This window comes from Fulmarus glacialis, unplaced genomic scaffold (assembly GCF_000690835.1).
Source record: "Fulmarus glacialis isolate BGI_N327 unplaced genomic scaffold, ASM69083v1 scaffold14479, whole genome shotgun sequence".
Taxonomy (NCBI): Eukaryota; Metazoa; Chordata; class Aves; order Procellariiformes; family Procellariidae; genus Fulmarus; species Fulmarus glacialis.
In genome coordinates this window covers 43627-57782 of record NW_009231496.1, presented here as the reverse complement: position 1 = coordinate 57782, position 14156 = coordinate 43627, and the positions used below count along the sequence as shown (strand labels likewise).

At 35.8% G+C, this 14156-nt stretch overlaps 1 protein-coding gene across 1 annotated transcript in view; it reads left to right on the top strand.

Moving 5' to 3' along the window:
- Window positions 1–3104: 3104 nt before the first annotated feature.
- Window positions 3105–14156, top strand: part of LOC104081750 (sodium channel protein type 3 subunit alpha) — a gene marked incomplete at its 3' end in the record, with an annotated part of 53025 nt that continues 41973 nt past the window's right edge. The window contains exons 1-10 of the mRNA XM_009584604.1: window positions 3105–3371; window positions 7008–7126; window positions 8019–8108; window positions 9651–9779; window positions 10477–10568; window positions 11424–11696; window positions 12003–12066; window positions 12953–13094; window positions 13247–13453; window positions 13929–13932. Of these exons, the coding sequence (XP_009582899.1) occupies window positions 3105–3371; window positions 7008–7126; window positions 8019–8108; window positions 9651–9779; window positions 10477–10568; window positions 11424–11696; window positions 12003–12066; window positions 12953–13094; window positions 13247–13453; window positions 13929–13932 (1387 nt within the window). The remainder of the gene's footprint in view (window positions 3372–7007; window positions 7127–8018; window positions 8109–9650; window positions 9780–10476; window positions 10569–11423; window positions 11697–12002; window positions 12067–12952; window positions 13095–13246; window positions 13454–13928; window positions 13933–14156) is intronic.

The window sequence follows — 14156 nt, the reverse complement described above, 5'->3', positions numbered from 1 at the left end:
CCTAAACAATTCTATGATTCTATGATTATACATATGGTATCTAGGCCCAAATTGTATTTAAAATACTTGAAATTCTTTTTGCTGAGTAGTATCAGGTACTGAGGGGCCTGGACTACTCAGATCTTACATGTATTTTTGAGACTATTCCTTTAAAGATGGTTTTTTAATGAAAGCTGTTCTGAAATTATTAGATAGAATTCTTTGTTTGTCTGAATTCTGCCCAATATCATTCATGCTGTGGCAGTTTAGTCACAGGATAATCAATTTTCAAACCAGTGAAGGAAGAAGAGGGAAGCTATCACTAAAAACCAAGTGGTTCATAGTTCAAGGGTTGGTAAGAGGCTCAGTGCAGGGATCAGAATTACTTTTGTTTCATAGTTCTATTAAACTACCGCATGTATAGCAACAGTAATCAAACACATATTTGTGTGTGATTCTATTAAGCTCTGTAATCTGAATGAAAACACTTGGTATATTTAGTTTAGGAAGAAACTTCTTGTGTAATAGCAGCAGCCAGGAAAGATATAACTGCACTAGACAGTAGTGGAGGCAGGCCTCAAGTGATGTTTCCAACTTGTCAAGAAAACTTTTTTAAAGCATGTTTTATGACTGTCTGAGAAATACAGTGAAACCCAAGTCTGCTAATATTACTTTTCCCAGTCATTCATTGTTCCCTTTGTGGACTTCTAGCAATACAAATAATACATTTCTAGTGAGGACAATGTATTTTGTTATAGCATTCATAACCGTAACTGTTAACGGATAAAAAGCAGCCTAAGCAAATGCACTGAACTATAAAGAGAGGATGGACCCACTGATGACTCTAAGAGGGTGCACCTTTTAAGACTAGTTTCATAGAAAAGGCACCTAGGTCAACAACTTGAATCACAGACCTGTAAAATGTGTCATAAAGGAAAATCAATTATTCAGAAAGACCAAAGGGAAACCTCAAACATCATCTTAGTTTATTAATCCTGGATGGGCAAAAGCAATAATCAAAGGAGTGTGGACTGTATCTAGAGAATGTGTGTGCTTTTAATTCTCAAATAAAGGACGATTTTGAGTTTAGGATCCTTATAATTGGGAGTTACATTAATAAAAAACAAGTATCGGCAAAGGCTTCCATCTTGTACAAACTAAAAGTTAGTAGCAGAAGTTTCAGCACAGCAACACGTGATAAGGTTGCCTGCCGGAGACTCTGGCTGGCTTAACAATTTATTTTTCAATTTATACTGCATCAGTACCTCCAGCCCCTCCAGGATCTCTGTGATTCTACACATTACATTAACTCATGGTTATCCAGGCTCCGCCTTGAGAAAAGCTTTCTCCATGTCTACATTACAGTATATTTTATTTATGAATTTATGGTCAGGTATCTTGGTTCTGGTCTTGTGTTACTTAGACGCTTGGTGCTATAATCTACCGACTAAATTATTTCAGTGATCTCAGTGCTGATTGTACACACTGATGCTGTGTTGTGAACCCACTCCACAGATAAACACTTGAGGTAGCACAGGAGCAGGTTTACCCACCATGTCATTGGATTGGTAATTCAGATTTAGGAATATGCAGTCTCAATTCTTTCCTCCAGTTTTCTGTGGTAGGTTCTTCAAGCACTTTTTAACATCCCCCTCTACCTTCGTACAGGATTTGATTTTTTGGGGGTCATTTGAAAAGGAATCCATTATTTCATAAAATCATTACTATGGCACTTTGTATGTATGTGTGTACGTGTGTGCAATTTCTACAAACTACTCCAGACAGGCAAGAAGCTTTAGGAGAAAGACTAATGAATGAATACAAATGAATACACTATTATGTCTCAAATCTACACGTGGCAACTCCAGAATACAGGTGTTGCACATTCATGAGGTAACATAGGGAAGGCTACATGGCTTCATGTACAGAAAACACAGTTAGAACTCATTTCAGGCACTGAAACTCACTCTTAGGAATTGGTTTTTATAATTAAAATTATTACTACACTATGCCACAAACTTTTGCAAAGTAGACATCAAATAAGGCTATCATTTCTTACTTGCTGGCACTGCTCCTTAACCAGATCTGCCTTCCTTCTTCTATTCCCTCCCTTCAGCCGTTCAAAGCTCTCCACTGTGCTGTACAGTGTATCAGTTTAAGTAACTGGTCCTGATGCAGAAGGACTTGGAGGAAAGAAAAGAACATTACTTTCAGCCGATGCACTGCAGGGCTTCATTAAGAGACGTGTTGTTCAGTGGAGAGTTTGGTGCAGAGAGCAGGAAAAAGCAGCAGGGACTACATCAGCTAGCACTGGCACCAAAGACATTCATAGGGAACCAGAGTCTTAAATTTCAAACTAGTTTTAGTCTGAAATAATATTGCGACACTTGCCTTGCAAAAAATCTGGAGCAGCATTATTTTCCCACACGGTCTCGATCATACATCCTGTTTCCTTTTACTTAAAAGGCTTGTGATTTTGATTCACAGCTCACAGACAGTCAATAAATGCAACCTAACCTGCTTTGGAATCTAACATTAACCTTCAGCACAGTAAACTGTCAGTAGGAAAGAATTATGCTTGTTCCTCTCATAATTCAGTTGCTGTCATTTAAACAGCATTAATTGTACAAAACCTTTTTTTCATTTAATGAAAGTATTTACTTTTATAGAGTTGGATTACCGATACCTGAAAAAATATGGGAAGATAAAATGTATTAACTAGTAAAATATAGGTTTACAATTTTCAAGAGTACTTCACAGAATATGCATTTATCCTCCTGTTAAAAAAAGATATACTGTTAAAACACTTGTATCAGCATTTTGCTCTAACTGGGAGAGTCTAAGGACATAGGCAAAGCAGTGTTTATGGGCAGCAGTAGTGTCTTTCTTTAGACCAGCAGGAAAAAGCTGAAAAATAATTTATAAAATATCTAAATAAATTCTTGAGCCGTTGCTTTTAACTTTTATTCAGTTTTGAAATATTCTGCTTCTATTTCAGGCCTGGAAAGCGTTTCTGAGCAAATGTTGGGGTTGGTACAATCTAGTTTTCCTAAATCATCTAATTTTCTTTTATAGGTCATTCTTATGCAAGAAGCTAAAACTAATTAAATTTGCAGGATGAAAACATGGCACAGGCACTGCTGGTACCACCAGGACCTGAAAGCTTCCGCTATTTTACTAGAGATTCTCTCGCAGCTATTGAAAAGCGTTCTGCAGAAGAAAAAGCTAAAAAGCCCAAGCAAGAACATACAGATGATGATGATGAAAATGGTCCAAAACCAAACAGTGACTTGGAGGCAGGAAAGACACTGCCATTTATTTACGGTGACATACCTCCAGGAATGGTATCTGAACCTTTGGAAGACCTGGACCCATATTATATCAATAAAAAAGTGAGTGAATAATCTTTTGCACAAAATAGAATATAATTTTCTACATTAGAAAAGTTTAATCACAAAATATGATGGTTGGAGCCATCAAGCCACTAAATATACAGAAACATCCTTTCATCTAACAGAACTGATTTATACTCTTCCATATGGTGAATCCTTCAACTTCCATTGAGTTACTTGTTATTTACCTCAGTGTAAGGAAGATACAGCTTCCCTGAGCTTGACTGAACTTGAGAACATAACTGAATTTTCCTGATTTCAATGTAGCAGTAAGATTGGATATGACAAACGAGGTGTTCCAAGTATGATTTTGCAGCGGAGATGGTTGTAGATAACCAGGTAGCATCCATCCGAGTTAGTGAAATAAAGGACTGTAACCATATTCTTTGCTTCTGTTATAGCTATATAACATATGTAAACATGAATCTATGTATGTATGTATAAAATATATCTCTATATATATGTAGCATATAGAGATTCTGTGTAAATCTTGGTTCATACAAAACTACCACAACGAAAACTGTTGCTTGAGGTGCTTGGGATTGCTATGATAGTTCTCTGCTGCACAGCTGTCAATTAGAAGTCTGTGGCAGACACCACAGAAAAGCTAGGTTTTAAGGAAGGAATTGAAAAAAACAGTTTTGTTGTTCTGAAGACTAATTGAAAGTTTTCATGCAGAAAGAGCAGAGTGAAGAGTTACGTGTTGTGAGAGAAAAGTAATGTGCCTGAGTTATATGTGTGAGGCTATAACACAACTGGACCATTAATAGCATAGTTGCGCTCCGTGAAGAATTTAAACTCCTAAAAGAGGTGTACTTCCCCTTCTGATTTGCACAGTCATACAAAGTCCCATTTTCATGTGATCTGCAGGCCAGGGACTTGGAGATAGAAAGGCTAGTTCAAACAGATCCATTCAAGTAAAAAGTTTGCCCCTTGACCTTTTTGAAAGTCAGGATCTGCAGTAGAGTATATGGTTTTTCATCTTGTAGCAATGATACATACAATCTGGAAACAGACTACCATTATATGTCTTAAGAGAAAGACAAGGAACAAACAAATATATCTCCGTAGCTGGGATTAGTTGTAGACTGTGTAAAATTCCTCCAGGATCTCAAATAGTCCAGCCTGGGAATAGTTAAAGATACATTATGTCCTGCACACATTAGTAAAAGGTACAGCTGACAGTAAGAGCAGGTTCTCCTCTGTACTCTCTATCTGCTTATTTCTGCATGCTCCTTTAGCAGCATCAAGATGTTCTCCCAGTTCCTGATAGACCTGCAAAGTGTTGTGGGTAAGGAGAGTGAAGGAAGATGAAGCTGTCGATAATAACGTAAATTCAAAAATGCAGAAGGTGTTTTATGGACAAGTGCTTAGGAATATCTTTCCTCGTCTCTGTGAAACAGAGAAGGAAACGGACACAGTTGCTCTGATGACGGCTTGAGGCATTCCAGGCTGCCATCCAGATAAGAAACTTGATGTTGAGCAACTATAAAAAAATGAAGACATAAAGTATTTTAAACTGTAACGAAAGTTATTTTGTTTGATGGGAAAAAATCATGCCAATAGTGCTCTCAATTTTGTGGCTAAATTTGTGGTTGCCTTCGGTTTGCAAAACTGTTTTAAAAATTATGGCTTCAGTAATAGGAACGGAAAATAAAGCAGAATCCATATGTAATTGCGTAACAGTTGCCAAAGTTAAATAAATGGCACTGTAGATGATACAAATATTAACATTATTAAGGAAATTTAAAGAAATGAAAGCTCAGAGAGGGAGTGTTGCCAAGGGTTATTTTCATTTATATGGTTTTGATTATATCAACAGTTCCATGCAGATTCTTACTTACAATATAATTGTGTGCACTAAGCCCTTTTCTTGACCAGCTGCAAAACAATTCAGGAATAAAGTTGCATAAATAAGTTCAGGACTAAAGTTATGTAAGTTTAGGACTAAAATAATAAGTTCAGGACTAAAATCTGAGAAGTACTGAAGTGTACTTTCTAACCTCCAATGATCAGAAAAAGTAGTCCGATTTTTTGGAATGAAAGTGTAAAAACTCAGGCTACCGATGGACTTGTTAGTCTATGAGCGTAATTAGTAAGCTGCAGAATCTTTTGTCACAGGTGACATCTGTATTTATGTTACGTACCAGCCTAACGTGCTCAACAGACAACAAATGGACATCTTAAACGATGAACTAGAATTAGTCATCCCTCCTCCAGTTTATAGCAGAAATTACTCTTAATCATCGACTTGTCAATGCAGAGAAAATCATATGTGAATTGGAGCCTGTCTTCAGGCCCTGCTGCAGCAGTGACCTTGGGACAGGCAACATCTTTCTACCCTTTCTAGCTGGGTGAAGGGCTGTAGGGCAGAGGGAAATGCCAGTGAGTGCGAGTCCTTTCTCTGGCATCCTTAATGCTGCGCTTGATGTTATTCTGTGCACAGGCACCGGCAACACTCCTTTACCTGTCTTCTTTCCCACTGTAGAGAGGTTTGCTTTCTTTCCCAGAGATGGCAGACCAGATAGGCAGTGAAGGCCACGGAGCGGGCAGCGTTTTTCTATCACAGCCAAGTTTTTACAGAGAATGGAAATCAACATGGAGAACAGTGATACTACATAGCTCTGCTGAGAGCGTCACAAAGGCTCTATTATGGTAACACAAAGCAGAGCCATTACCATCAACAAAGAGCAAAAGGAATGAAGAATAGTCATGTCCTGAAGAAATTTCAAACAGCACCAAAGATGCAAGTAAACCTCACACACAAATACACTTGGAATAAAAATGAAAACACTTAGATGACCGCCAACAGGAACAGACAGAACACGAACTGGTTTATCAGGTCAAATTTTAAAAGAGAAGAACTACCTAAATTATATATATATCATATAGGGGAAACAGGAACATATTGTTAAAAACGAAAATGGCATTTTTTTGAAGAAAAGATTTGTTGCTATAGGATGGCAAACTCCGGTGTATGTTTGTCTCTGGCTGCTCCGAATGATGTCAACTGACAATTTATTCATCCCTTTTATTTTTTCACAGATACATTTTTAGAAGATACATATAATTTATATTGGTAGTATTTAAAAATCTAAAATGACAGCAAAATTATTTTTAAATTATGGTTAATTGTTTAGTGACAGGTGTTTGTCCTTGTCACCATATATATGTGTATATAATTCTGTCAAATATTTGTTCCAAATACAAACTGGCGTTTAGAATTGACCTTTTGCTGTTTTGGTTTTGTTAGTGTTTGCTCACGAGGTAGAATGTATTTGACTAATTTGAAACTCTGACTTTAATCAAAGACTTCATTAGAAATAAAATTGAAAATATTTTAGTGATGAAATGCTGCATTTTGCTATTATTGATAAACTGACATTGGTGCTGATAATTCCCACCAATTTTAATAATATCAGAATTCCGTCCACATGCTGGGAAATTTAGCAAATTGGAGAATTGGCTGTGGAAGGCTTAATCCATTGTATTCATAGAAATCAGTTATTTTCCTACCACGGGTAGACAGTAGAATGGAACTTGAACATCCCAGGTGGAGAATGGAATCCTTCAGACAGAGGTAAAGATATTTATGTAGTCAACACCGGATTTTAATTTTGTATTTCTTTTTTGCAGACTTTCATAGTATTGAATAAGGGAAAGGCAATTTTCCGATTCAGTGCCACATCTGCCTTGTATATTTTAACTCCTTTTAATCCCATCAGAAAAATTGCTATCAAGATTTTGGTACATTCATATCCTTTTTTCTTAACGTTGATTTAAGGGTTGCCATTTAAAACTGTTTAATTACTGAAGGAATACTTTCATACGGATATACAAATTATGTCCGTGTGGGTGTACTATGCTAACTAAACATATGCTGATCACACTTAAAAAGCAGCAATATCATATATGAATTGCAGTATGATCTTCATTCCTATGAAGAGAATTCTCTACTGAACCACCTAAAGCTGTCAGAGTTTAAATATCAGGCTTTATATACAAAAGGAGACCTGATCCCATACTAAGCCCTGCAGCTAAGGCCAAATTAGTAACAAACCATTGCACTTGAACATAATCTAAGGTCACACTTTTACCAAGACCAGTAGCACTATTCATGAACTAGACTCACTTAGCAGGGACAAAAGAGCATGAGTAAAGAGCTGCTTTTACAGGCATACTTTTTCAGTATTATGTTTTCAGCATTGGGGTACATAAAAGATCCAGGTCAGAATAAAGGATAATATTTTCAAGTATATTTCAATCTTGTCCAAAGAACAACTTGGGCATAAACAACCAACCTCTGCCTAAAGATCTTTTAGAATGATCCCCCTGGCTTCAATAAGTAATTATGTTTGGGTACTCATTTAATATTTTTACAGACTTAAGGATGTGTTTAAGTTTTATTTAAATCCTAAACCTGCCAGAATTATAAAAGTAATGCATTGTTTTACAGTAAGTGCACCACAACGTGCCAGATGGCATACCATTTAAAATGGATAAAATTATGTGCAAAGCTTTATTTTCAGATTTTATTTAGAATGCCATGTTATTTGTACATATTTTTATACATTTAATATTTTTAATTATTTCAGTGTTATAAAACTGTCATGTTTTTCTGAGTTACATCCCTTGACTATAATCTACATTATTCAGCATGCTTATCATGTGCACTATTTTGACCAACTGTGTATTTATGACCATGAGTAACCCTCCGGACTGGACAAAGAATGTAGAGTAAGTTAAACATTTTTACTTCTTCATTTTTACTACTTTGTTTTCTTGTGGCTCCAAACAAGAAGCATTTTTGGAAAGCTGCATGTCAGAATGGGCTTTTCCAGAGTCATGAAGAATCAGATTTCAAGAGATCATCAATATCTTTCCGGTTTCCTCCTGAATAACTTAAATGGTTTAAGAGCAATGCCTTGTTCTTTAAAATTATGTCTGAGGAATATCTGAACTTCTACTGTACGAACACGAGCTCCTGTCCTTGGGCATTCTGAGCTGTAAATTGGAAAAGGAGCTCCAGAACTTCAAATGTGCGTGTTAAATTGTTGCATGCCATTGGTGAGGCCAGCCATGTATTGCTTGAGTATCCACGACCTTAGCACAGTGGGACATTCATCATGGCTCACTGATGTGAACTCACAAGTACCAGCCAATGCAAGCACACACAACACCCAAACCACAGGAACCTCACACCACGGAGGAAAGGGCCTTACCTATGAAGGAGTAACAAAGAGCTCACAGAAGTAAGGAAAGGACAAAGTATCTCTGTTTCTCTTTCTTTTTCATGGATATGCATGTTTGTTCTCTAACAAAATACAGATACACCTTTTCCTTTGAAATACTACGTTTTTCTTTGAAATAATACTACTTATAAAAAAGCTAGTTCTAACCACTTGTGGTTTCTTTCCTTCCCTCACATTCTCCAATAGCCATTAACGATTTCTATTTATTTATTTCACTGCATTAAGGAATCTTACCCTGAATGCTATGTTTAGAAACTGCAGTAGTATTCACCCGTTCCCAGTATGCTCAACAGTGACTATGGCTTGTGAGGGCTGCTGAGAGTCTGAAAGGAGAGCAGTAGGGCCTGTAGGTAGATTTCCTTTATTCTGGAGGTCCGCACAGACCCACGTGGGTCTCAGGAAGTCCCTGCATTACGCTGGTTATAACTGACTATTCTATGTTTTTAAATGAATGGTTGTTCCCACACCAGGTAAATTGGTAATCATGCTCCACATCTTCAAGAATAACAGTCTGGGCGTGCTTTCGTATATTTAATGATTATGAAATAAACCTGTTTTATAGGCGTGAGTATAGTTATTATCCAGAATTGATTTTCACAAAACTCTCTGATTTTGACATTAAAAAAAAAATTCTTCATTTTTGTAACACTTAGACATCTACCTGATTTGTGAGTACAAGCAAAGAGGCAGCCCTGTGAGTGCCAGAGAATGTACATATAAATATCAAAGTCTGAAATGTATCTATAAATACTAGAGGCTGAAATTATTTGCAAGCACAAAAACTGAGATTAAATCAACCTTTTAGAAAATAAATAGTATATATGTGTCAGGTTCAAATTTCATCTACTGAACAACGATTACATTCTTAAGTGTTTGAGGCAAGTTAAGTTAATGATTTTCTCCTTTCACTTCTAAATACATTTTCTTTTCTTTTCTTTTCTTGTAAGTCATCTTTGATAAAGAATGGCACTGTCTATTATCATAAGTATGCAAAAATCCATATTCCTGCTTTGATGATGCTTTTCAGGTACACCTTCACTGGAATTTACACCTTTGAATCACTTATCAAAATTCTTGCAAGGGGCTTCTGCTTAGAAGGTTTTACTTTTCTGCGAGACCCGTGGAACTGGCTTGACTTCAGTGTCATTTTAATGGCGTAAGTGGTTCAAGAACTTTTTAAGCTTTTAGGGCATGAAATTAGTGGCAAATATTATTATAATAAATATATTGATTTAAAAGTATTTAATTTCTGCAGCCTGTGAAGTTCAGACACCGTATCACACATTTCAGGACTCATAAATCAAAGTAAAACATGGCAGGAGCCAGCACTTTTTCAGCTGCTAGTGTAATTACGGCTGAGGGACACTAATTTCATGTCCTATATTTTTCTGCTCACCAGAATGGAAGCCATCCCTTTGACTTCATGTCACTGTCCTATTACAAGCTAATTAGTTTAATAAGCTGTTCAAATACAAATCAGTGAGTTTCACTTCAATGACATTTAAGCAAAATTGATGAAAATAAATAATTATAAAAGTGAGTTGTACTGAAGAGACAGGTAAATTTTGAAGTATGATTGCTAATCTTGCCACAGAGGTTTTGAAGACCCACATAATTAGTATAAGCTCTGCCTCAATTCTGAATAACTGTGATTTAATCCTACAGGTATGTAACAGAATTTGTAAACCTAGGCAATGTTTCAGCTCTTCGAACTTTCAGAGTATTGAGAGCTTTGAAAACTATTTCTGTAATCCCAGGTAAGAAGTAGTTGGTGTAAGGTGTTAGGCCCCTCGTATCTCCAGCTGTTATTTGTGTGCTGTCATTGTGTTTGTGTGTGAACTCCCCTATTACAGATATGTGACAGAGTTTGTGGACCTGGGCAATGTCTCAGCGCTGAGAACATTCAGAGTTCTCCGAGCTTTGAAAACAATATCAGTCATTCCAGGTGAGAGCGAGGTTAAACACCGAGGCTGACTTTCGTTCCATTGAAGTCGAATTCACTTCTTTTGAGCATAAGTCTTGCCGTTCACTGCTCGTGTTGCCAAAAAAAAAAAAAAAAAAAGGCATGGATCATAAGCCTGGATTATGATTCTTTGCCTTTTCAGCATTAGCTTCTTTTATTTTGCAAAATCAGCCTTTGAGTTTAACAGATTCTTGCATGAAACATAAAATATGAGGCCTATGGGTTATTTTGCTTTGTTTTTCTGCATTTTATTATGACAACTTGTCTCTTTTTTACATTAAAAAAGCTTTAGCGCTATGGCTTTCTTGATTTTGAACTTTTTCCTTTACTTTACCACTTAAAATTGACATTAGTCTTAAAGACAATGAGGTAACAACAAAAAAGCTACCAAAAAGGAGATAAATATTGCACTGGAAAATTTATCAAATGCAAATGATCTTTTTTCCTCAAAATTACTTGAAATTCTATCTCATACTATCTTCATACTGTTGTGAAGTCATATTTAATATTAACTGGAAACTGAATTATTGGCAGCATATATATTGCAGAGAAATATTAAGAAAGAAAATCAGATCTATAACAGGAAAGCATGATTGATAAAATTTCCTGCTTGAAAATAACATTATATATTCAGTTTATTGGAATATATGTACATTGCATATTCATAAAAAAGAATCTTTTTCTTTCATTCATCTTCACAAGCTCTGAGGCTGCTCATGAAGCTTTACTTTTTCAGAAGTAAAAAATAATTTCTTTTAAGTGTCTGCATGACATCTTAATTAAATGGGAAGGGCAAAGATACTCTTTGATAAATCTATGGATCTTTTCTCTTTGCAGGCCTAAAGACTATTGTAGGAGCCCTAATTCAGTCTGTGAAGAAGCTCTCGGACGTAATGATCCTGACTGTGTTTTGTCTGAGTGTATTTGCACTAATAGGGCTGCAGCTGTTCATGGGCAACTTGAGGAATAAATGCCTGCAGTGGCCTCCAGACAATTCTACTTTTGAAACAACTGTTATTTCCTACTTTAATAGCACAATGGATGAAAATGGTACATTTGTTAATATGACAGTGAGCACATTTAACTGGAAGGATTACATTGAGGATGAAAGTAAGAATGACTGATATAACTACTTTTAATACATTTGTGGCTACAGTATGTAACTATTTGTGATCAAACAAAGAATATTAAACAGTTTATATTTCTGCCTTATGTAGAACTGCTTACAGTCACTGACTGACAGAGATCAAAAACATACAATAAACAAGTACAATAACCAAAAGGGTTCCTAAACAAACTACAAAGTGATCAGCAGATAGCCACTTTGATTTTATTACAATTTATTTTTATTTTACTTTGTAGTACTTTCAGGTTCATTTGATTTATTCACATATATTTCTAATGCTTTCTACACAGCTCATTTTTACATTTTGGAAGGACAAAGAGATGCCCTACTTTGTGGTAATAGCTCTGATGCAGGGTAAGACCCTTTCAAAAATCCTCTGTTATGTTCCATAGAAAAAGCAATAACGTGAAACCTATCCATAGCAGTTGCAACTCCGTATTTAGCAGTGTTACAGAACTTACAGAGTTTTGCTGCTAAACAATGATTTCTTATTAAAGTTAAAATATTTTACTCTCTGGCTAAACAAAATACTCATTAACAGCCTTTCTTCCCGCTTGATTGGAAAATGATGTTGGTGTTAATAATAAAATCCGAACTCTTGTAAAGTCTGTTTTGGAGATGTGCTGATTGAAGTAAATAGGATGAAAGCAAAGGTTAGAACTGAGAAAGAGAATACATAAAATATTAAGAAAGCACAGTAGTGACTTCATAGCTCAAGACTGAATCTTTTTTTTCAAGCCTAACTCTTTTTCACTACCAGCAAATTCTGCCATACACATATGCCCAGTTATGAGCCTAGAATTGTTAGCTAACTCTGATACCTAACTGGCAACAGTGAAGAAGCTTATTAAAAAAAAATTTCAGCATTATGTGGGAGAACCCTAACAGTACAATTGGATTAAGCTAATAATATTGTTTAATCTGTCTGTAACCTTAACAACATTTTAGCAATTATTTCTGCCAGGAAATTGTTCATTTGGAATAAAGATTCTGTTTGCAAAATGTGACTGAGGAAAATTTAAACATTTAGGTCATTTCAACCAGTGAACGGATGGAAAGGGTATCTTTCAGTTACTCTCTTATTAGTTCATTTCTTAGGACTTTTTTTTCTGAATGAATTTAATTATAATTCATGGATTTCCTGTGGAAAAATAATGCATATTGTTCCAAAAGATAATAAATATGTTCTAGAAGGAAATAAAAGTTATGACTAAGTACCTCCTATTTGGTTTTCACATAGGCAGTGTCCAGAGGGATATATATGTGTGAAAGCTGGTAGAAACCCCAACTATGGTTACACAAGTTTTGACACCTTCAGTTGGGCTTTTTTGTCACTCTTTCGGCTAATGACTCAGGACTTCTGGGAAAACCTGTATCAGCTGGTAAGATATTTTTGTGACATGAGAAGTAAACTGTAGATGACATACAAAATTATATAAATAGGCTTATTTGTACATGAGCTGAAGGCATAATGCTGTTGCAGTAACAAAGATAAGTGATGGAATAATACACAGATATGCTTTCTACTCCCTAGACACTACGTGCTGCTGGGAAAACATACATGATATTTTTTGTTCTGGTGATTTTTCTGGGCTCTTTCTATCTGATCAACTTGATCCTGGCTGTGGTCGCCATGGCCTACGAAGAACAGAATCAAGCAACCATGGAAGAAGCAGAGCAGAAAGAGGCAGAATTTCAACAGATGCTGGAACAACTGAAGAAGCAACAAGAAGAAGCTCAGGTAATGACGGAAATCATATTTTCTGAACAGCCTTATTCTTAAGGCAAGGAAAATAATCTTTTATGAATTAGAACATGTATAAACTGTGTAATGAATTACAGAAAGAAAAAAATCTTGTTTACCACGCAAGTTATAGAACTGGAAATAGCCAATGAAAATCAGGAACTAACCAATATCAAAAAAGCGAGCTAGTGGCACAGAAAAGAATGCTACTAAGTTGACCAAAAGACTGTAAAAGTAAAATATTTGTGGTAAGAGTGTCCTAGAAACCTAGAAACTGACTTTAAGTAGTCATAGTTCATGATGCTTTTATGTTACAGATCTTATGAACAGCACGAAAAAAGTCTAGTGATGTTACTTCTGGTTTACGGTCTGAGTGAGAATTTCCAGGCTTGCTGTACTTAATAGTTCTTCCCCAATATTCAGCAAATAGAGAGAAGGATTGTAATCAGTGTTCTTTTAGGTTTCTATCCAGCAAGGTATTTAAGCATGTTCCTAATTCAAGCACACTTAAGTCAATCAGACATTTATATATCCTTAGAACAGACTAGCGATATTTATAAAAAGGTATTAGTTCAGAATTCTTTTAAAGTAATCTTTGTTTTCTTTGAAAAGAGAAGAAAATTATTTAAAGTTTTATGAGAAAAAGGCATTTTAATAGATACTTTTGTGTGAGGTTTTCTTATCTGAAAGTACACGCAGG